A 24,602-nucleotide genomic window follows, 5' to 3' on the forward strand; every position below is an offset into this window, starting at 1 on the left:
AGTTTAAAAAGAGCCAGCAAAGATCGCTCCTCAGAGATTTTGTTAATTTCATCTTCCCCTCCCCAAAGGCTCTGTCAATTTCACATCTAGTCTAAAACTGTGTAGAATTGCAACCAGAGGCCAGGGAGGGATGGAAATGGGCTGGAGCTGCCTTCCAGAGCCGGGCTAGGACCTGGAGAGGTTATCATGGGCTGAAGTTTCCCTTCTGGCATTTCACAGCCCCATTACACAGCTCCAGTGTATAGCAAAGCCTTTGCCCTGCTGTCAACTCTGTCTTTTTAAACTACCTTTCCCGGCTAATATTGCATCTCCCAACACGTGTTCTTCACGTGTCAGATGTCTCATGAAGAGAGATTCTTGCACAAGGATGTTAAAGTAAAAATCGTACACTTGTCCTATTGTGGATACACATGCACTGCTAGAGAGACAGAGTACACTTGAATATATGACCACACAGAAAGTAAATTGCTTGAGCGTCCCCATGTAAGAAGTCTTGTGTTGAGAGATTCTCAGTTTTGGCAAGAGTCAAGAATCTCTGGAATTTTGTTCCAGATAAGAGACCCCAAACAGGAACCTGCGTGAGCTGGACAGTGGAACTCATTGAAAAGGGTGAACATCATAGTTCTGTCTTCAAAAGCAACATTTAAGAACTACAGCGTCTCCCAGAAACGCAAACAGAAGCCTGGCTGCAAACAAGGAAGTTGTAAAGGGCTGTGGTAATTTGTTCCCATATTTGTTACCATGCTGAAATGATAACCTTCGGACTTAGCCGCTTCCAGGGAGGGGTCGGCGTAAAAGGAATGAGGAAATTCTCACAGGCAAGCAAGAAATTCTGTGCTGTCAGACTCAAATGCAGCCATGGAGGAACAAAGGGGTTTTAGTACAACCGAGCAGATACTCTTTTATGAAGCCTCCCATTGTTATTTGGGAGTGGCTCATGTAATCTCTAAACTGGAATTGCCACGGGTGTGACAGATGAGTGGGTGTACGCACACCAAAACACACTCACACAAGACATACCCTGTGGCATGCGGGAGAAGAATTCAGGGACCAGCCATAAGTGTACATGATCTGCAACAGATTCATGCAGCGTGCACACACACACCTCATTTCCACAATCCCATGCTTGTATATAAACCTGCATTCAATTTTATGTTACAATATAAAATTAACCTGGGGCCAATGTGACGTTAGGACTGACTTAAACGGTACCCCGTTTCCAATCAGAGAAAACTGGCTTTTCTCTCTGAATCTAGGCACCTGAAGGCACTACCGGTTAGCAAAAGATTGACCCAGAAAAGGAAAAGGTGTTACAAAGTTTATTCTTTGGAACACAAAAGCCAGCAGCTAACACGTTTTATGAGCTATAAAGCAATAAGCTCTGTAACGCAAAAGCCTGGCCTGTTAAGATTTTGTGATATTACAGCCATAAAATGGAGCTGGTACTTATTTTTATTCTTAGAGGAATAAAGCCCGGCCAGTTTTGCCTTTGGCATTAGAGGTCTCTGCCAATATGTCTGTCCGTGTTTGTCTTCTATAGGGAATGAACTTGGTGTCGTGGTAACTACCTTGGCCCCTAAAAGGCACCCTCATTTCGTTCACCAGTTGCCAAACTTCACAATTAGGTGAATGGTCTGCTAATCTTCTATCTAGCCCTAATCTCAAGCAATATTCCTAGGGGGTGAGAGAATTTCAACTTTTTCCCTATGCTATATAGATTTTGAGGGGGGAATTCTGGAGAATGGGTGCTCGTACTTCACACTTTTCAAAATATTATGAGCTGGTGGGGTCTCAAGGAAATTATTCCTTGGTGTAGTGGTTAAGAGTGCCTGGACTCTAATCTGGAGAACCAGGTTTGATTCCCCACTCCTCCAGTTGAAGCCAGCTGGGTGACCATGGGTCAGTCACAGCTCTCTCCGAGCTCTCTCAGCCTCACCCACCTCACAGAGTGATTGTCCTGAGGATAGTAATAACACACTTTGTAAACTGCTCTGAGTGGGTGTTAAGTTGGCCTGAAGAGTGGTATATAAATCGAATTTTGTTGTTGTTATTGCCCCTTAATGAAACGGCCATCAAGTAACTCAAGCCTTGACAAATTCCCTTTAGCTTTATGAGCCACCCCAAAAATTGAGGAGCCAGATATATTTTTCAGCCGCTGAGGTTTTATATATTAAAAGCCATTCTTCCTAATTATTGCTGCCATAAAACCTAACCTTAAACTCTTCTGGACAGTTTCTTGTCATTTTTATAAACCTATAATAAAAGTGTTGTAAGCATCTACGGAGTGACCCTGGGTGTCATCACACCAAAAAGCTATCTTCTATCCCTCATCAGAACAAGCTTTGTACTTCTACTAAGCAAGGTTCAAGTCCAGTAGAACCTTCAAGATCAACAAGTTTTTCCGGGTATAAGTTTCCGAGAGACAAAGCTCCCTTATTCAGATACCGGCAGAGACCAACACGGTTATCCACCTGAAACTACTACTACTTCTTTTTTTAAAAGAAATTTTTATTGGGTGAGTATAAATTGCAATTACAAATTTTCCATTAATACCCTTATTTCTAATACCCCCCACCCTTTCCCTCCCCCTCTTTATCTAGGACTTCCAACAGTTTTCCAACCCTCTGTTAAATTCTATTACCTACATCTCTATTCTTTTATTACATATCGTAATATATTATTATACTAAATAATATCTAATAACTTCAGCATACCTTAACCTCCGTCTAATAATAACAATTATAGTTTATCTTTCTTCTTCTCTAGTAAAGATCTATATCTCTTCCATTCTACAGAATTAATAATTTTCTAACAACCATAATTTTCCCTCACCTGAAACTACTTCTACCGAGAATCACCAAGAGGCTCAATAAAACAGCTAGTGAAAAGCCTAGCTGCCACAATGAAATTTTTAGGTGCCATGGGACCCTGGCGTCTGGGATTTGTTGAGCCCTGAGATAACTATTGGGAAGAGCGATTTGATTCCTGATTATAGATGCTCAGATGTGAACAAAAACACCTGCCAAAATATTAAGCTTTTATCCCTCTTAACAGATGGAACCCAACATAAGTTCCACAAAACAACCGAGCCACAGCTCCTGCGGTGAAGTTACTACATTTCTAACACCAAATTCCACATGAACTGAGGGCCAAGCTACACATGACGAATGACACTTGAACAGCAAGTGTATTTCTCCCTGTTCACTTGCCCTCCACTCAATCCACTTGCCGTTCAAGTGTCATTCGTCATGTGTAGCTTGGCCCTCTGTCCTACAAGGTCACCAAGTTTGGATGGCCAACGGGACTTCATTATTAATTGCATAAAACCCAGTTCATGCCCTGCTTAGCCCACCGCTGGCTCCCTCAGCATTTATTGTGAACCCAGTTCAAAGGACCCAATTCCCTTCCTGACCTTTTTACGGTGGAATTTTTGCTTTTCCCTGAAGTCTTCCATTTTCTTCGCCTCCTCCCGAAGCATCTGGGCCAACTGTATATGGCTCTGGCCAATATTCTCCACCTCTGCAAGAAATAAATAGGACAATATTTAATCTCCAAGAAGAAAAGGCTGTTATAATGTTTCTTTAGCCAAGCAAACAACTCTGGGAGAGAAAACTTTTTCTCTTTTTTGCTGCTGCCATTTTTATTTTTTGCTGCTATTATTTTATGGTAGGTAACTTGAGAATGGAAAACGCCAGCTTGCCCAAGACCATAAAGTAGATGTAGGAGATGGCATTTGGACTTGAGGTCAAAGTTAATACTTTGTTAATAGCCAGCCAGATTCTCCAAGGACTATCCCACAAATGTCCTGCGTGGTTTAAATGTGTACTCAGAAATAAAAAAGCACAAACAAGGCCTTCTTCGCACAGACAGGCTGTACTGTGACTGGGCTTTACCACTTCCGTCTACAGGTAAAAGCTCAACATAATCTTCCAGACCACAAAAGACCTTGCCCACAGAAAACTAGCATTTCAGGGAGGAGACGAGGCAAAAGCCCTTCTGTGACTTAATTCCAGAGGAGTGACCATGTTTCTCTATTACTGTAAAAGTAAACTAGAACCTTGCATCATCTTATAGTAGGGTTGCCAAGTCCCCTTACCCTCCTAGTAGGGAGATCTTTGCACACTCGTAAAGCATGCACATGCTCCCAGAGTGGCATGAAAACATCACTTCCAGGAAGTGACATCATCACACAGGAGCTGGGAGCGTTCCTTTGCTTTGCAGAGGGCCCCAAATCAGCCTGCTGTGAAGTGTGAGAGCACTCCAGGCCCCTGGGCGATAACTTCACTCCCAGGAGTGACATTGTCGCAGCACCTCGGGAGTCTAACTGGAAGGTCTATTCCCCCACCTTTCCCCCCTGCCAGCCAGGTGAGTGGTAGCTAGGGTTGCCAGGCCCCCTCAACCTCCCAGCGGGGGATAGGGGGCTAGCACTTACCTTTGGGGAGAGGGGGGTGAGCGCATGCAGAGCGCGCGTGCAAGCCCCCACCCGCAGGCACGATGATGTCACTTCAGGAGTGACATCATCGCATGGCCCCTGGGCAGGCCCATTTTTGGGCGCTGCAGAGTGCTCCTATGCTCTGCAGCACCGGAAACGGGTCGTTCTGCCATGGATCGGGGCCGTTGCAAAGAAGGTGCACCCCCCACACTGCTCAGGTAAGTGGGGGCGAGGTGTGGGGAGCAGGGGCGGGGGATCCCCCACCCCTACCGGGGTCTGGGATCCCTAGTGGTAGCGGGGGGCAGAAGGTGGGAGCAGGGAATCCCTTACCCTCTCCAGGGGACCTGAGATCCCTATTTATAGGCTCACAAGTTTTTATCCCAACCTAAATTGTTGTGAACGAGAGCCCACTTCATCAGATGTAAGCAGTGGCTCCCCACTAGACAGATATACAACTTCATTTTTCATAATTTTGTATATGAACATCTAGCATATAAGAACCCACTGCCTGCATCTGATGAAGTGGGCTTTGGTCCTCAACAATTTTATGCCGGAATAAAAATTGGGAGTCTCTAAGTGGCACAAGAAGCCTGCCTAGGAGTTGACAACTTTCCAAGAATTCATGCATCACACCCGTTGCTGAGAATAAAGAGTTCCTAGAAAACCAGAGACTTCTGGGCATGCTGCGGCTCAGTCACCACTACCTCCAAGAAGAGATGTGGCACATTTTGAAATGCAAGCATGCCTCGGGATGTGTCATCTCTTCTCCACTGGAGGCTGTTTCACACACAATGTCTTTTTATACATATCAGCCTGCACTGGAACAGTCAGGCATGGGAAGGTATTCTTTTCAACAAATATCCGGATGAGAAAGCCAGTAGCAGGTGCCATGGGCAGGCCCGATGTTGCCAACCCCAAGGCCAGATGCAGGATCAGAATAGTTCTAAGTATTTTTAGGCCTGCGGCTGCTGAAAAGCTAGCAGAGCCTAGGGCAAGTGACCCACAGCACAGGAGCCACCCATCATAAACATCCGCCATTCCATACATATTTCCAGTGCAACCCACAGAAATAAAAACGAACATCATACAAATGAAAGGAAGCTTTTTTTATTCAGACAGGAGGGATGTATTGTAAGGAAGTCGTCTCAGAGGGATGCATCAGTAGAAGGATGGTGACCACAGACCTTACTATTATATCCTACTGTGTGCTATCTGTTGCTTTTGGTATGATCCTACTGGATAGTTTCTGTGTTATTTAATACTGTTCGGTGTATCAGTCTTAGAATTGCTTATGCTCTGTTTCAGCGTTTCTTCAGTTCTGTATTGGATTCTTGCTGGACTTAAATCTTTGCAAATTCCTTGAAACAGACTGTACTGAGAGCCAAGCTAGAAGTGACGAATGACACTTGAATGGCAAGCGAACAGAATCACGTGTATTCCTCCCTGTTCACTTGCACTCCACTTGCACTTCACTCGATCTCATGTATTCCTCCCTGTCCACTTGCACTCCACTACGTGATCAAGTGGAGCGCAAGTGGAGCGCAAGTGAACAGGGAGGAATACACATGAGTCTGTTCACTTGCCGTTCAAGTGTCATTCGTCACTTCTAGCTTGGCATTCACTCGCATTGTGTAATCCGCCTGAAGTCTTAGGGCCAAGCTAGAAGTGACGAATTACACTTGAATGGCAAGTGAATAGATTCACATGTATTCCTCCCTGTTCACTTGCGCTCCACTCGATCAAGTGGAGCACAAGTGGAGCGCAAGTGAACAGGGCAGAATACATGTGAATCTATTCATTTGCCATTCAAGTGTAATTCGTCACTTCTAGCTTGGCCCTTGGGCTGCTTTCACACATGTTGGATAATGCGCTTTCAATATACTTTAGCAATTGTTCGCAACTGAATATTCCAGTGCGGAACAGGGAAAGGATTGTTAAGTGCACTGAAAGGGCATCATCTGATATGGGTGAAAGCAGTCTTAGTGAGAAACGTGGACTATAAATAACGTAAATACGTTAATGCACACACCCCAATTAAATCACGCGTGACATTTCCTAGCGCTCCCAAGCAATCAGGCATTCTGAATATCTACCCGGTAACATGCACTTCTAGAACCACATTTGTGCATGCGCCCTATCGACTGAGATTTCTTGCAAAGTTACTTACGGATCTTAAAAACATCCAGGGCTCTTTTAAGAGTGCTAAAAAGGAAACAAAAACACAGGGGCACAATCAGAAGATGATTAAAAAGAGAGACGGGGGCAGGGGGAGGAGTACGTTTTACTTTCAGATCTCCTCGTGGCCAAAGTTACTTTTGGGTGCTGTGAGAATTGAACCTCTTTCAACATCCAGTTATGCAATCGAGGAAATCAAGAGCGGCAGACTTGAAATTTGGAGTTCCCACCACCACGTTACTCTATTATGGACAACCATTTTGCCATCCTCAGTGTCTGGAGGAGGAAATTCCCCAAAGGACTGGACCCCAGATGTTTCGGTGCCCCAGGGTGAAAAGCCACACGGCACCCTCTCCCCGTGTGCATATGGGGCACAAAAGTCTGGGAAGGTCTTGTGCAGCTCCAGTCCATTTCCACATGGGCTCGTGCCAAAGACCTTCCCAGAGGATAAGACCCCCATTAGGTAAATCGGTCGCCATGCATCAAGTCCACTTGCTTTCTATGGGACCTTTATCGGGCAGTCAACTTGCTTCTTGGAAGAGGCCGCCTCGATTATCTAAGCAGAAGTGAGCTTTAACCACATGCAAGGGGGGCAAGCTTGTAAGTTTCCTCCTCCTTCTACAGTTCCAAGTTATTTTAAGTGCTTTAGAAACAGCTGCTCTAGGAACACATTCAGACAGGGCAACCAAGGGAAGGCCCCGGATAGCAGAGGCATCTGCAGATAATGCCGCATCCGTGCCAGAGGCCACCTTGCCACGGCCAGCAATGGAAACCTAACCACCAGTCCCTAAGGTAGCTGCCAGGCCTTCACTGGGCAGGACTTGAACTCAAGCCCGTAGCCCTCCAGGACCCTCTCCCATTTCACAGGAGTGGCAGCAGCCAAAGACCCTGGCAGAGGTGGCACAGAGGAGGTGAAGTGGCAGACTGAATGCAGGCAACCCCACTGTGGAACTCGAGCAGGGCCCTGAGTGTGGTAGCTCCTTGCAGGATCCTGGCAAGTGCACAGGTGGCCCCCAGAACTCCAGCACCTGCCACAGGGCAGCTGGAGAGGGGGGGGGGGGTCAGTTATCTCCCAGGTATACTTGCCAACTTCCAGGAGGTAGCTGGAGATCTCCAGGAATGACAGCTGATCTCCAGGCCACAGAGATCAATTCCCCTGGAGGAAATGGCTTCTTTGGAGGGTGGACTCTATGGCATTATGCCCCCTCCGGAGATCCTTTCCCTCCCCAAACTCCACCCTCTTCAGGATCCGCCTCCAAAATCTTCAGGAATTTCCCAACCAGGAGCTGGCAACTCTACCCCCAGCCTACTTTGGTTGAGCCCAGAGATCAACCAGTTTGTGAGGCCACAGTCCTCGGGTGCTAAATCCAGCTCTAGACCTTGGCTGCTCTGGAGCTTGCCCGCCCTGTACTCCAGACCCTGCCAGGTGACTCTCTGCAGGCTACAACCTGGCTCTCAAGGAGACCAGCAGACCAGGAAGCCTGAAACCAGAACAGTTAGTTCCAGTAAACCAGGAACTAATTTCTGGCCCTGGGGACATTTGGTTACTGGCAAGCCAATTTGATTGGAGTTTGCCGGAAACGGCTGCTTCATATCTCCACCCACGAGGGTCATGCAACATGCCAAAAAAAGAGATTTCCCTTCAGAACATCATAAAAATCAGTGAAAGTAGGGTCAGATGGTATCCTCAATTAGGAGGAAAGCACCATCCAACTTCTAGACCAAAATCAGAATTTCTATTCGTTTCAGGTAGGCAGTTGTGTTGTTCTGGAGTAGAACAGCAGGACCTGAGTCCAGTGGCACCTTAGAGACCAACAAGCGTTTCAGGGTGCAAGGGGTATGTGAAGAAGGGATCTTTGACTTTCAAAAGCTGATACCCGGAAAATCTTCTTGGTCTCTAAAAAAAAAAAAAAATTCAGGAAACTGACAACTCACTTCAGCTCCGTCTGCCCACAGGGTTTCTTCCTTGACAAATTGACGAGGTCCTTTCCATATTTTTCTTCAACAGCTGCCCTGTTGGATGGGAAGGAGGCATACATTACATGTAGAGGAGAAGTAGGTTTTCTTTTTTAGTCTGAGAGCCACATTTGAGGCCCTGTCTGCTTTTAATAACAACAACAACATCATTCAATTTATATACCGCCCTTCAGGACAACTTAATGCCCACTCACAGCAGTTTACAAAGTATGTTATTATTATCCCCACAACAACAACATTCGATTTATATACTGCCCTTCAGGACAACTTAATGCCCACTCAGAGAGGTATACAAAGTCAATGTCATTATTATCCCCACAACAAAATACCCTACGAGGTAGGTGGGGCTGAGAGAGCTCCAGAAAGCCGTGACTAGCCCAAGGTCACCCAGCTGGCTTCAAGCGGTAGAGTGGGGAATCAAACCCAGCTCTCAAGATTAGAGTCCTGCCACTCTTAAGTGACTGACCCAAGGTCACCCAGCTGGCTTCAAGCGGAGTAGTGGGGAATCAAACCCAGCTCTCCAGATTAGAGTCCCACGCTCTTAACCACTATACCAAACTGGCTCTCACCCTGTGAGGGGTTGTGAGAGCTCTGAGAGTGCTGTGACTGGCCCAAGGTCACCCAGCTGGCTTCAAGTGGAGGAGTGGGGAAACAAACCCGGTTCTCCAGAATAGAGTCCTGTGCTCTTAACCACTACACCAAACTGACAGCATGTTCAATGCTGGCTCTTTCTACAACTCGCATTAAACTTGGAGGCCTCCAAAGCAGTTGCTTCCCATGGCATTTGACCCTTGAGCTGTTTAACGATTTTTTTTAACGTCAGAAGGACTTGTACGTTGTCCCTTGTTCCTGGTCTCAAGTTACAGAGGGGGCTTACGATAGAGTTAGCTAGAGAGGAAGACACACTGTACATTTCTATCGGATGCTCTCTCTTTGATGAGTACATTGCTACTCTCAGGAAACTTCCTTACTACTACATCTCCATCTCCCTCACCTGCGCGCGTGCACTCTCTCGCCATCTTTGTTTGTTTGTTTGTTTGTTTGTTTGTTTGTTTGTTTGTTTGTTTGTTTGTTTGTTATCCGCCTTTCTCACTGAGACTCAAGGCGGATTACACAGTGTGAGATTAGTACAGAAAATTTCAAGGACCTTTCCATAAACAATGCCATAGAGTAAATAAACACAAGTTTACAAAGACAAGAATCCGATACAGAGTTGAAGGAATTCTGAAACAGAACAAAAGCAATTCTAGGGCTGACATTAGGCCACATGAAGCACAGGTAGCTCATAGGAGCAGAACAGGTAGTATGCAAGGCAACGTAGTGGTGAAGTCATTGGTTCTTAACTCATTAGAGAGCATCTGAGAGCCCCTCCCTACAAGACAAAAGCCGTTTTGAATAATTCAGTTTTGCATCATTTGCAGAAAGCTAGAAGAGTGGGGGCTCTCCTGACCTCCTCAGGCAGGTCGTTCCACAGGGTAGGGGCCACCACAGAGAAAGCTGCTGTTCCGGGCTGCCGTTGATTTCACCCATGTGCAGGCTGGCACCTGTAGGAGACCCTGGCCATTTCCTCACGGTCTAAAAATAGCGGAAGACTCACGGAAGGCTGCTGGCTTCCATGCTTGATTTTAAACAACATTTGTTTTCAAAACGCCACAAATCATGTTTGTGATGTTTTGTAAATGGATGGTGTCAAAAATCGCACGAGGAAGCCAGCAGCCTTTCGTGAGTCTCCCGCTATTTATAGACCATGGGAAATGGCCCCTGTTCGGATGAGAAAAGCTGCCGAGGAGGAACATAGGGAGGGAGGCGGTCCCGTAGGTATGCTAGGCCAAGGCCGTGAAGAGCTTTGTATGTGCTAACCTTGAATATCTTTGCCACCTTGGAGAACTCAGGGCTTGTTCCCTGTATCCACCAGCATCCTAGCTTAGACAGATTAGATTCTCTCTCTCCTCTTTTCTATCCTGAGAGCCAAGCTACAAGTGACACCTTACACAGGTTGGACACTTGTCAGCTTCCCAAGTTTTGATGGGAAATGTAGGTGTCCTGGTTTTACAGCTTGGCTCTCAATTATAGCTGCAAGACCAGGATGCCTACATTTCCCATCAAAACTTGTGGGAAGCTGACAAGTGTCCAACCTGTGTCAGGTGTCACTTGTAGTGGAGATCCTAAATAAAACAACTCTTATTTTCTTCACTGAAGTTAGTGGACTCTGTCTGAGTTTATTGCTTCATCAGCATGGACACATAGACAAGGTTGCCAGGTCCCTATACCCTCCCTGCAGGTGGGGGTGACCTGGCACTTACCCTGTTTCACAGGCGTGTGGCGATGTCACTTCCAGAAGTGACATCATTACACCAGCCTCAGGAGCATTCCTGCACTTCGCTTGGGTCCAATTTGGGTTCCCAATGGGTCATTCTTCATGTGCACACCCTGGTGCTTGCATGATAACATCACTTCCAGAAGTGACATCATCACGCTGCCCGTGGAAGCTCTCCTGCACTCTGTGCAGGGCAAATTCGGTCCATTAGGAACCCAAATCGGACCCAAACGAAGTGCAGGAGCGCTCCTGCGGCTGGTGTAACGATGTCACTTCCGGAAGTGACATCACTGCTGTTATGTACTGGCCCTAGCTTGAATAAAAGTTAGGTTTCCCTGACCCTGATTCTCATTGGAGGTTTCAGTTGCCAAGCAGCCAATGGCCCGCTTTAAATAAAGGCCAATCACATTCTTGTAAATATGTTACATTGTATATAGTTCATGCAAATGACGGTATCCTGGAAGGTTTGTTATTATTGGCTGAGGGTTAAGCCAGGGGCGGGGTTTGTATGTATATGTTGAGGGGTTCGGTTCTGCTGAATGTGTGTCTGTTCTGGTTGGCAATAAAGCACGTTGTTTGAGCTGAATCACTCTGGGCTGAAATCATTCTGAGCTCCAGGCTCAGTACCCAATAACCGCGCCCCTGTGAAAGACCGGCTGGTGGCAGACAATCTCCACTTCCTGCAGATTGCTGGCAGATTGGCAGGTGAGAGGGCAAATCCACCTGGAACCCTACACTTAGCTGTTTTCTCTGAATTGCTCTGCTCTACTTATTTATCCTACATTGCCAACATTCTAGGAAGGGGGACCTCTTTGTTAGCCTAATGCTGCTGTCTAGAAGGACAATGTTTCCATAGGTCAAACAGTCTGAAGGCCAGAAGAAAGCTCCCCCAAGCCAGATGTGGCTCCCAGGACCGTAACTGTCCCAGCTCTGAGAGCTAAACTACAAGTGACACTTGGCACGTGGTCTTTAAGTGTCAGATGACAGGTGCAATTTTACCTGGGAAGCATAGTTTTAAAAGAGTCCTTTGGGATCACTGTGATGATGTTTTTATAAAACAAAAAGAGAGAATGACAGTTGAGCAGAGACAAATCTGGCATTGGGACTGTGAAAGACTTCATATTCTTGGGGACAGCAGCAAAAATAGGCAATTGGCTACCATCTTGGTTGCTCTGATGTCATCAATTGAATGTTCCAGGGAAACAATACAGGCTGTAGGGTGGCCAGTTCCAGGTTGGAAAATTCCTGGAGATTTTGATGGTGGAGCTTGAAGAGGGTGGGGTTTGGGGAGGACACAGACCTCAGAGGGTATAATGCCACACAGTCCATCCTCCAAAATAGCAATTTTCTCCAGGGGAACTGGTCACTGTTGCCTGGAGATCAGTTGTAATTCTGAGAGCTGCCACCACCTGGAGACTGGCAACCCTAGAAGAGGGACCCCCAAGGGCTGCACTGGAACAAACTTGGCCAAAAGTCATTTTGAGAGAGTAGAGAGAGGCACCAAGAAGAACAAGTTGGTGGATGGATGAAAGAGTTGTGGCTCAAAAACCCTAGATAGCCCACATAAGTGGCTTAAAAGACTTGTAACCCTGAGAGTCTTATAAACAGTTAAAGACCTCCTATATGAGACTGGGCCTATCTGAGGACCTGAAGCCCAACGTATCTGCTGACAAGCAAGACCATGAATTCTTTCTCTCCCATCATTCCTGGTTACATCACCTGGATGGCTTTAGATCAAGAGCTGGGATAAAGATGGAGAATCACAAAAGAGCAGGATAGAAGCTCCATATTGAGATTTATCCCCTGGCACAAGTACAATGACGTGATTACGTTTAAGCCAGACTGAAACTCAGAGAGGATCAAAGAAGCTTCCTTGCTGTTAGAAAGGCTTCTCGAAATCTCTCTGGTATATTTTTGCCCGCTTTCACGCAACGGCATATGCTTTTCTCCTCACAAAGGAGCCTGTGAGGAAGGTTAGGCTGAGAGAGATTGATCAGCCCAAGAGGAGCCAACTAGAGATGGGCACGAACCAAAATACGAACCAAAATTCAGCATGAACCAGGCCAGTTCGTGGTTTGCGAACCAGTGGTTCGTCAGAAGCCATTTCTGACAAACCACCACGAACTTTAGGCTGGTTCGTTTGGTTTGTTTTTTGGTTCGTCACTGCAGACAGCCTGGCGCCGATCAGTTTCCTAGGCAACAGGGGATGGGCTTCCTGCAGAATTTCTGCTGACCCAGAGGTGGCCTTCTGCTGCCCCGGAAGCCACATTTTTATGAACCAAAATGAGCCAATTCGTGAACTGGGGCAGGTTCGTGAAAGTTCGTGGTTCATGAAATGTGATGAACCACGAACCGCACAGTTCATTTTTTTCCAGTTCATGCCCATCTCTAGTGCCAACCTCCAGGTAGCATCTGGAGATCTCCCAAAATTACAACTGATCGTCAAACTAGAAATCTGTTCCTCGGGGGGGGGGGGTGGAATGCCTGCTTTGAAGGGTCTTGTGCTCTGCTGAGGTATTATAAGGGTATTAAGGCATTATACTCCACTGAGACCTTCTCCTCCTCAAACTCTGCCCTCTCTAGGCTCCACCCCCCAAATCACCAGGAATGCCCCAACCTGGAGTTGGTATCCCTAACTGGGCCTTATGACAGAAGTCTTTGACATTTCGAGGAGAAGAACTTACCTTTCCTTTAAAAAGTCTTCAAATTCCTTGCAGTTTTTCCTGCCATCATTCATGTGTTGTGTGATGCTGTCATAGCCGGCTGTGCTGATCAAGTCCGTATTCTAGAACACAACATTTGAAAACTCTTCATTTTGAAACAAGGGATTGTTACCCACATCCAGCCAGTGTGTTGCACATCCTCTTTTGAAGCCAGAGGAATGGCCCTTCTAATTACTCCCACCATCAACAAGCATGTCTCATTTCCAACCTTAGCTTCCGTTCTGTAAAACGGACCGTATGGAAGTAGCCAGTTAAGGCCAGGATTTCAGTAAGAACGGCTGAACTTTGGTTCAGTGTTGTTGTGAGTGACTGCAGGCTCCAGCATACCGTCTCTGAGTTCCCCAGTGATTCAACCTTGAGAGACTATCTCAGAGATAGGGATGTCATGGCCCCGCTGGGGGCAGAGGATCCCCCACTCCAACCCTTTGCTCTCCACCTCTACTCATCTGACTGGCAGGGGAGGAAAGTTGGGGGAACACCGCCCCTCAGAGCGCTCCTGTGTTTCTCAGCGGGCCAATTTTGGCTCCAAACAGGCTCAATCAGGCCCTTTTGGGGCCTAAATTGGCCCCCTGAGAAGCATGCGCACACCCCCACGCCTGCGTGATGACATTACTTCCTGGAAGAGCACCCAGGAACACCAGAAAGGTCAGCGCCGGGTCCCCCACCCACCCACCAGGAGGATGGAGGGATCCCTACTCAGAGTGTCTCTATCTGTCCTCCCTGTCTCGCAGCAGTAACGCTAATTAACAGCTTGGCCCTGATTGGTTCTTGAATGCCAGGTGATGTACTGAGTTCGAGAAAAGATCGCTTCTCAGTTCACCCCAAAAACCCTTCACTATTCTTTCCACCTCAGCATGTCCCCATGCTATCTAGGCATGGTGGAGGTACATGCTATGCCAGAAGGGTAAGATGAACAGCAAAAGGATGTCAACCAGAGGTGCTTTAGGTAGTAGGTGTAGTGTACTGGGAGCTTCAAGCAAAAGGCTTTAGTAGCAAGGTTCCGTACTGCTGCATTCCGATTGGCCAGGTTGTTGAGCTGGCCAATCAGGATTCCCCTACAGACTAATGAACTAGCGAATAGGATTTCTGGATACCAGGTGTTTGCTATTGGTTGAGATTAATTGTGGGCGTGTTTTGGGGGGGGAGTTGAGTGTCCTATAACTGCTGTTTTGATGTTTGTGTTTTGAGTGGTGATGTTCCTGTTAATAAAAGAGTTATTGGAAATCACTTGGACTGTCACACCCACTATATAATAGTAAGCTCTAAAGTTTTTAGACAGAGTTTTAGATAGCAACAGCAAAGTTTTTTCTTGTTTTATGTCTGTTGCTTGTATGTGAGTGATTAATGGCTTTTGCAAATACTCTTTAAACTAATTAAGTACAATTTTATTTAAGCTGAGCCTGGAATTCATGTCTTGGGCGTGGGCACACCCCAGAATGAACCCGGAAGTGGAGAAGCAGAGGCCTTGGGAAGGTAAAGCTCTCAGTCTCCCAAAGTAAAAGGGGAGAGCGTCCTGCCTGACTGACTGCTGGAGGGGCTGTTATCAGCACCCAGAGTGGAAGGTTTGGGTCGGCTATCCCTATATATGCATAATCACAATTTCTCATAAATCTGCTGTGGGAGGCTGACCAAACACGCATTACAAAATGTTCTGAGAATCCAAAAGGAAAGACAGCTGGAGGGTGCCCCAACTCACATAAAGCAAACTGAAAAATGGGTATGGTGCTGGCTGAGAATGCCCTCAAGTCACAGCTTACTTATGGCACCCCCTGGTGGGGTTTTCATGGCAAGATACTATCAGAAGTGCCATTGCCTGCCTCTGCAACCCTGGTCTTCATTGGAAGTCTCCCATCCAATTCCTAACCAAGACCGACCTTGCTTCGGTTCTGAGATCTGACGAGATCAGGCTCACCTGGGCTATCCAGGTCACGGCAAAGAAATGGCTACAGAGAATGACAATTTGTAGCCCATTCTAGAGTGACATCACATTTCTGCTGAGCTCCTCCTCTTTCCCAAACCCTTCCTTATGCACCGTCCCAAAATCTCCAGGAATTTCCCAAAGTGGAGTTGGCAACCCTAGGGAAGGGAGTGCAGGACACTTTAGGGTTATCATTGGGGTAACAGCCATCGCTTCTTTGCCTGTAATAACATATTGATCCATGGACTTCAGCCAATAATAATACTCCTCTCCAGACCACAAAAAAGTCTCAGCAACCGATAATTGTAAATTCAGGGCCAAATATTACGACAGCTGTGGGGAGGATGCTCCCACTCTTTAAAAAGCACATGGTGTGGAGGGATAAGAGTGCCTGGTCCCAGGGCCCCATGGGCTTTGCCAACACCAGATTGAGAAATTTTGTGGAGATTTTGGGGGTGGAGCTGGGAAAGGCAGAGTTTGGGGTGAGGAGGGACCAGGGCTCATTTGGAGGCAGAACGCGCCAGAACAGTGTTCCGGTAGATCTGAAAAGAGGTCATGTGGGTTTTGGCCCCGCCCACGTGATTCCTTTTCCTCCTGGCTGTCCTCATCTTTAGCAGCAGGCTCTGCAGCTTTATTTTCATTTGTGACTCGTAAGAGAGAGAGAGAGAGAGAGAGAGAAAATGAGTGAGTGCAAGCCCAGTGGGGCTGGGCTCCAAAGGAACGTAAGCTGCTTAGAATTCATTCTGCTCTGCTGCTTGCTTTATTTTCATTTGTGACTCATGAGAGAGAGAGAGAGAGAGAGAGAGAGAGAGAGAGAAAGTGAGTGAGTGCAAGCTGAGTTTGGCTGGGCTCCAAAGGAACGTAAGCTGCTTAGAATTCATTCTGCTGCTTTATTTTCATTTGTGACTTGTGAGCATGAGTGAGTGAGTGCGTGCGTGCGTGCAAGCAGGGCTGGCTCTCCAGAGGAGGGTAAGCTGCTTTGAATTCATTCTGCTGCTTTATTTTCATTTGTGACTTGTGAGCGAGAGTGAGTGCATGTGTGCGTGCAAGCAGGGCTGGCTCTGCAGAGGAGGGTAAGCTGCTTTGAGTTCATTCTGCTTTAAGGAAATACCTGGAGATTTTTGCGAAAAGGGACCCGAGGGGTGGATGGTGCCTTCTGACACACTTCCGGTGATGTCAGGGGGTGTGGCATATGCTAATGAGATATGCTAATGAGTTCCTGCAGTTCTTTTTCTAGGAAATGACCCCTGGGAGGGACTATCTCCCTATCTTTCAGGTAAGTTTTACTTGAATCATGGCATTTTCTGTCTTTATGGTGTTTATATTCTGTAGTTATTTTACAATCAATTTGATCACAATTTGCTTTGAGAGCTTCCACTCATGTTAATGTAAGAATCCAACCTTCTTTAAAGCTGTTTTGCAATCCATTCCCAACTCAGCAGCATGCATATTTATTTTATTTTATTACATTTATATCCCGCACTGCCCACAAATGGGCTCAGGGTGGCTAACGTTTCTGTCTAGGCCATGGAGAGGCCTTTGCACTCCATTAAGAATGTTTTTGTGTATATGACAGACATCTGGTGGGCAGTATCAATCGCCCACTGCAGGGAGGAGGGCCGGCCTTCAAATTTATTTTAAATTGATGCAACTTTGATTTTTCTTAGCTGCCTCGAACCCATCAGACAGAAAGACAGGATACAGTTTATATACATTTTTCCCCTTGCCAGTGTTTTAACTGTTGTTTTTATCTTTTGTAATGAGTTTAAGCTCTGGGTTTAAACGGTTTTGACGATGTATTTGTGTGCTGGTTTTAATGGCTTTTATGATGAGGTTTTAATTTTTGGATTTTAATTTGTTAGTTGCCTCAGTGGTCCTATGAGGGCACAGAAAGGTGGGGTAAAAGTAAATAAATAAGAATTTAGGGTTACCAGCCTCCAGGCGGTGGCAGGAGATCTCCCGGAATTACAAGTTATCTCCAGGACAGAGGAATCAGTTGGCCTGGAGAAAATGGCTGTTTTGGAGAGAGGACTGTATGGCATCATACACTGCTGATGTCTCTCCCCTACGCAAACCCTGCCCTCTCCATCCCTCATTCCCCAAATCTCCAGGAAATTCCCACCCTGGAGCTGGCAACCCTACCTGCGTATGTAAACCAGGCTTCTGGAAAACACTTGGGAGGGTTAACCATGAATCAGCCTACGCTGCCCAACTGCACCGCTTCTGGATACAGATGCAAATTCCTGAAGAATCCCTATAAAAATACTCCAGCCTGTTGCTTTTGTCCCTATAATTGCCTGGATCCTGCAAACACTTTTCCTGCCAAGTGTACAGAGAAGTCCCCCCCAACACACATAATTCTGTCCTCACTTTCAGGAAGAAACTGCGCCGAACAAAGAAGCATCAGGCCGTACTTTTGCAAAGCAAAGCAAGAGAGAGAGAGAAGCCGGAAGGAGGAAGAAGTGACGGAGGACAATTTCAAGAGGCTGAGCAGCTGAAAGCATGAGCTGAAAGCAGTACAATCCCACAAACACCCCTTGCTGTTCACTGCTGTAATATTTGCAGCTATTTTAGGCCAAGAACCAAACTAGTCCTTAAAGCAGGTAGGAGAGTGAGGGCCAAGCTATGTGACGAATGACACTTGAACAGCAAGTGAACAGACTCACATCATGTGTACTCCTCCCTGTTCACTTGCGCTCCAAGTGGAGTGCAAGTGGCGCGCAAGTGAACAGGGAGGAATACACGTGAGTCTATTCACTTGCCATTCAAGTGTCATTCATCACTTGTAGCTTGGCTCTGAGCCATGAGTGGCCCTTCCAAGTTTTTCATTAAGATTAAATCCTGGTTTACAACAACAACATTCGGTTTATATACCACCCTTCAGGATGACTTAACACCCACTCGGAGCAGTTTACAAAGTATGTTATGATTCTCCCCACAACAAAACACCCTGTGAGGTGGGTGGAGCTGAGAGAGCTCTGAGAGAGCTGTGACTGACCCAAGGTCACCCAGCTGGCTTCAAGTGGAGGAGTGAGGAATCAAACCCAGTTCTCCCCTCTAGTGTTCTAACTGCAAGGAAACACTCCATCATGTAGTTCCCTGTCAGTAGACTGATGCTGTGTGGTCCTTCTTACCATTTTGGGGTTTTACCACTTCCTTCTCCTGCATGAGAAAATCAGGCCTACAAAACATTCACAGGGAACGGAAATTGGATCAGGGCTGATGCAGAAGGAAATCATCCGTTTCACTCCCTCACCCCAATCGCTATTTTGGGTTTGTATGGTTAGCCAAGGCGGGGGGGAGAAGAACACCCATACTTAGAGTCACCAACCTCAAGGCAGGGCCTGGAATTCTCCCAGAATAATAACTGATTTCAGACTACAGAGATCAGTTCTCTTTAAGGTTGCCAGCTCCAAGTTGGGAAATTCCTGGAGATCTGGGGAGTGAAACCTGGAGAAAGTGGGGTTGGGGGGGGAGGACCTTGGCCACCCCCCAAAGTAGCCATTTTCTCCAGGTGAACTGATCTCTGTGGCCTGGAGACCCGTTGTAATTCCGGGAGATCTCCAGCCACTACCTGGAGGCTGGCAACCCTATGTCCTGCTGAGTTCCCACCCCAGGCTCCGCCCCCAAATCTCCAGGAATTTCCCAACCCAGAATTAGCAACCTTATCCATACTGTACTTGATCCCAGCTCCTCTATGTAAGGGTTAAGCCTCAAATCCAGATCATTATTTTTTATTTAGACATTTATACTCTGCTTTTCTCTCCAGTGGGGACCCAAAGCGGCTTACGTCGTTCTCCCATTGTCAGTTTCACCCTCACAACCCCCTTGCGTGGTAGGTTAGCTTAAGAGAGAATTGGTCCATTTAATCAGCGCAAAAGGGCATGGGTCCCTCGTTTGGCTGCATAGGGTTGCCAACCTCCAGGTGGACCCTAAAGTTTTCCTGGAATTTAAACTGATCTCCAGAGTACAAAGATCAGTTCACCGGGAGGAAGAGTGGACGCAGTGGGATTACTTTCTTGCTGGTCTCCCTCTTGGTTGCAAACGCCACCATCCCCCAGCTTTGCCTCCAAAAATTTCCCAGCCCTCATCCCGCAACTTCAATTCACCAGGCCCAGGCGTTTCAAAGCAGACACTGATCATCAATATAGAAATAGAGCCTTATATCATTATAAAGATTTTTTAGTAATAATGTCAGGTCTTTGGATAATGCTTAAGAAAAAAAATTTCCTCATTTATTTAACTATTTTTTATAGGTAGTAAACATTGGAAAGAAAACTATAATATCATCGTATGCTATCTTTAACATCTGTAAATAGAATACTTATTTGATATCATTGTATAATATCTACCTTTATTACATTTGTAACTGTTCATTAAGCATAATTTAATTAAAAAATTATTATTATTATTTTTTAAAAAAGCAGACACTGCCAAATAAACCAGGAGGTTTCAACCTCCCATAAAGCTTCCGCAGGACAGCAAGGGCAGGCCATCTTCACCCTTTCCCTGAGCACTACCCGTGCAATTACCAACCTCCAGTTAGGACCTGGAGAGCTTCTGGAATTACAACTGCTCTCCAGACCACACTGATCAGTTCCCCTGGAGAAAATAGCAGCGTCAAAGGTCTGACTCTATGGTATATGGCGGTGGAGAGTGCCCTCAAGTCATAGCTGACTTAGGGCGACCACTGGCAGGGTTTTCGGGGCAAGAGATTGACGGAGGTGGTTTGCCGTTGCCTGCCTCTGCAACCCTGGTCTTCCTCGGAGGTCTCCCATCCAGTTACTAACCAAGGCTGACCCTGCTTAGCTTCTGAGATCTGATAAGATCAGGCTCACCTGGGCTATCCAGGTCAGGGTCTACGGTATATACCCTCCCCAAATTCTCCCCTCCACTCAGGCACCCTAAACGTTGCATGAAACATTGGCAAAGCAAAGAACAGGAAGCGATGTCCTGCTAGGGTTGCCAGCTCCAAGTTGGGAAATTCCTGGAGATCTGGGGGGTGAAACCTGGAGAAAATGGAGTTTGGGGAGGGAAAGGACCTTGGCATGGCATATTTCCATACAGTCCACCCCCCAAAGTAGCCATTTTCTCCAGGTGAACTGATCTCTGTGGCCTGGAGACCAGTTGTAATTCCAGGAGATCTCCAGCCACTACCTGGAGGCTGGCAACCCTATGTCCTGCACAAGCATTACACAAAAGCTGAAGGCCACACGGGTTGCCCGCACCAGGAATCGCTTTACGATTGTTCCTGCCGCTCATATCATGCATATTTACATAATAACAGAAGCAGACAATAGGGCCATTCTCCCAGGGCTTATTGGCAGGCAGACAAGCAACAGAGACACCTCAGACATCTGGAATGGCTGCAACATTAGTTATCCGCTTCAACAGCAGGAGAAAAACATAAGCATAAGGGCCAAACCAGAACGTGTGTATGTATTCAAGTATCTGATCCATTCATGCACAAAGTAAGCGGGTTAGTTCTTACACACACAGAGATGAGTGATAGACAGGTTGCCAACCTGCAGGTAGGGCCTGGAGTTCTTCCTGAATTGTAACTGATCTCCAGATTTCAGAGTTCAGTTCCCCTGAAGGAAAAGGCACGTTTGGAGGGCAGACTCTATGGTACACCATAAAGTCTAGGAGAAACCAAAGTCCTCGAGTGAAATCACACCCCCTCGAAGCTGTCTGTTCCCCAAAGTCTGCCCTCCCAAGGACATACCTCCAAATCTCCAGGTATTTCCTAAGTGAGAGTTGGAAAACTCAAGGGAGCTGCAGCCACAAATCTCTGGCCCCTCTCCCTGTGTACTGTGCTGTTTCTCTCAAAATGGCTGTGGAGAAAAGTAAGCTCAAACTTCTGGGAGTTCCTCCTTCCCAACTTGTGTGTAGTCCAGGATGACTGGTCGATTGTCTGATATTTTATCAAGAGGAGCAAATGCTTAGACATCCTTTCCTAATAGTTTCAAGATCTCTCTCCAGCTTTAAAAACAAAATAGCATTAGAGCTTGGAGGAAGTGACATCTTATGGGGAGGGGGTAGGATTGGAAACAGTTTAAATCTGGGAGGAAAGAGAAAAGTTGCACACTGGCCAGTTTCAAGTCATCTACAAGCACCAGATTCGAATCTAGTACTTCTACTTCTGAATGTATCTGAAGAAAGGCGCTTTGACTCTGGAAAGCTCATACCCCGGAAATTGACTTGGGCTTTAAGGTGCTACTGGACCCAAAGCTAGACAAAGCACACATTAGCTCTGCCCAGGAACCTGGTGCAGGATTAGTGGCTGGTGCTGTCTGCTTATAGACTTCAACATGTTTCTAAATGAAACGAATTATTATAAAGAGACCACCTCTTTCTGTTGCTCTTGCATCCAAAGAAGACTCAACACTGGAGCCCTGCCTTAGAAACTCTCAGAAATTGGGAGCGTGCAAAAAATCCCATTATTTCCAGCAGACAGAAGACAAATACATTTAACAAGCACGCCATAAACACTCATACTATTGCGCAAAGTCCGGTTCCCCGAATGCTGACATTGAGAGTTTTGAAATCCAGTAAGCTTCAATGAAACTTGCCGTTACTGCAACATTTTGTGAATATTTAACGCTGTCTCAATAACAACCATCCTGCAACGTAGGTTAGTATAATTGCCCCTTACTGAAGATCAGGAAGATACTAGGGAGATACACAAGATTTGAGTCCAGTGGCACCTTAGAAGTCAACAAGGTTTTCAGGGTACAAGCTTTTGAGAGTCAAAGCTCCCTTCTTCAGATATTCCTTAGACTGGGGAGAGAATGACTTGTCAAAGATCAATATAGTCCATCCACAGTTGTCACAAGATATGATGGTACAGGGATGGCTTCCCAACCCACTGCTCATTTCGCACATGATATCAGGAAAGAAGCAAGAAGTCAGAGCAAAAGGCCAGCATTGGTTGACTTTTTAAAATGAAAAAGGTTTCCATGTGTCTGACCAGGAATCCCAGAAATCTCTTGGCACTTAGCAGTGAAAACAAAGAACTCTGCACATGCTCATAAGCACTCTCCTTATTGGTAATTCTCTCAAGCCAAGGCAGAGTTTGGAACAGAGTCTGGGTTACCAGCCAGGATTACAACATCTAGCATTTTAGTGCCGTCAGTGTTCAGAGAGATTTGTGCATTTTATCACAACAGTCCGGTAAGGAAGACCAGCGTAGAGAAAAATGAGGCTCCTACTCAAAGCCCCCCAAATCACAAATTTCCTAGCTCACAGACTCTTCGCTAGTGCCCTACACCCCCTCCCACAAGAAGGAAAATAAGAACAAGGAAATTAATTCACCAAAGCACAGAATGTCAAAGGCGGCCTTCTCACAGAAAAAAAGTCCTGCCTAGACGCAACCAGCAAGAATTCTAGTGAGCCGGAGCCTTTCATTTAGTTATTCACTTTATTTAAATATCTAAAGCCCAGTTTCTCTCTGGTAGGAAAGGGGATCTAAAGCAGCTTACAACATCATTCTTTCCCTCATTCATTTTATCTAAATAGCAGCCACCCTGCGAGGTGGGCTAGGCTAAAAGAAAGCAACCAGCCCAAGGTCACCCAGCAAGCTTCCGTGACAGAGCAGGGATTCGAACCTGGGTCCCGCAGATCACTTGATCTATCTTTCTGTTTTTCCTTCCTTCTTTTTATCCTCACAACAGCCCTGGGAGGTTGGTTAGGGCTGAGGGTGTGTGATTGGGTCATGATCCTCTAGGCAAGCTTCCATGGCACAGCAGGGATAAACCTGGGTCCACCAGATCAATTGATTTTTTTTCTTTTTCCCTTCCTTCCTTTTTTCTCCTCACAACAGCCCTAGGAGGTAGGTTAAGCTGAGGGTGTATGACTGGGCCACAATCGCCTAGCAGGCTTCCACGGCAGGGATTCAAACCTGGGTCCCCCAGATCTTTTTGTTTCTCTTTTTTTCTTTCTTTTTATCCTCACAACAGCCCCATGAGTAGGGTTGCCAGCCTCCAGGTACTGGCTGGAGATCTCCCGGAATTACAGCTGGCCTCCAGGCCTCAGAGACCTGGAGAAAATGGCTAGTTTGGGGGGTGGACTTTATGGAATTATGCCATGCCAAGGTCCTATCCCTCCCCAAACCCCACTTTCTCCAGGCTTCACCCCCTGGATCTCCAGGAATTTCCCAGCTTGGAGCTGGCAACCCTACCCATGCGGTAGGTTACGCTGAGGGCGAGTGACTGCCCCAAGGTCACCCAGTGAGCTTCCACGGTGCAGCAGAGATTCAATCCTCGGTCTCCCAGATCCTAACCTGACACCTTAACCACTACACCACACTGCCTCTTGTGCCTTTCCAAACAGCCAGCGATTTGGACGGGAGAGACCCTGGCTGAAATCCCCAATCTGCATGCCCAGAGTTACAATTGCAAGCTAACCAGATTCCCTCCCTCCCTCCCTCCCTCCCTTCTTTAGGGCAGAAAAGAGGAGAATCCCACACCGCACCCCTCAACTCCTTAAAAGCAGAAAGCAGGAGTGCGTCTCCCGGGATAGAGTACTCCTTTCCCCTCCTGCTGGGGCCACCCCTTCTCCGCTGCTCTTTGCAGCGGCTGGATCCCCCTCCCAGCCCCACATCTGGGCCCGGCGGCGGCTCACCCAGAAGTGGTCCTTGAAGAGGCTCTCCCGCATCCTGCCTGCCCGCCCAGCGCTGCACTGGAGCCCCAGCAGGTGCGCGCAGGGCTCGGGCGGACGGGCCGGAGAAGTTCCTCAATCCCGGGCGCCTGCCCCGGGTCCTAGAGCCCGCCGGTCCGCGGAGACAGCGGCGCGATTCTTCGCTGCGACACAAGCAGCGGCCAGATGTGCTGCTGGGTAGTTAATAGCGGGGCAGAAAGGGGGTGTTCCCCGCCTCCTTTTGCAAGTAGACATCAGAACAGCTGGAACGGGCTCTTCTGCTAGATTCAGGTATGTGGGTCTACAGAGGAGAGCAGGATTTGGGTCCAGAGGTACCTTAGAGAACCACAAGATTTTCATAGATCCGGAGGAGTTAGCCGTGTTAGTCTGTAGTAGCAAAATCGAAAAGAGTCCGGTAGCACC

At 46.9% G+C, this 24,602-nt stretch overlaps 1 protein-coding gene across 2 annotated transcripts in view; it reads right to left on the reverse strand.

The window, feature by feature from the left end:
* The window catches only part of PSTPIP2 (proline-serine-threonine phosphatase interacting protein 2), a 46,010-nt gene extending 21,757 nt beyond the window's left edge, over positions 1-24,253 (reverse strand). For both annotated transcript variants that reach the window (XR_008597519.1, XM_054986740.1), the window contains exons 1-5: positions 24,165-24,253; positions 13,586-13,686; positions 8,543-8,620; positions 6,600-6,634; positions 3,413-3,519 (exon numbers count right to left, since the gene is read on the reverse strand). Coding sequence is in view for 1 of the 2 variants with exons in the window: in XM_054986740.1 (XP_054842715.1) it covers positions 3,413-3,519; positions 6,600-6,634; positions 8,543-8,620; positions 13,586-13,686; positions 24,165-24,197 (354 nt within the window). In the remaining variant the exon portion in view is untranslated. The remainder of the gene's footprint in view (positions 1-3,412; positions 3,520-6,599; positions 6,635-8,542; positions 8,621-13,585; positions 13,687-24,164) is intronic.
* Between the last annotated feature and the right edge of the window lie 349 nt (positions 24,254-24,602).

The sequence above is a fragment of the Eublepharis macularius genome, chromosome 8 (genome assembly GCF_028583425.1).
Source record: "Eublepharis macularius isolate TG4126 chromosome 8, MPM_Emac_v1.0, whole genome shotgun sequence".
Classification (NCBI taxonomy): Eukaryota; Metazoa; Chordata; class Lepidosauria; order Squamata; family Eublepharidae; genus Eublepharis; species Eublepharis macularius.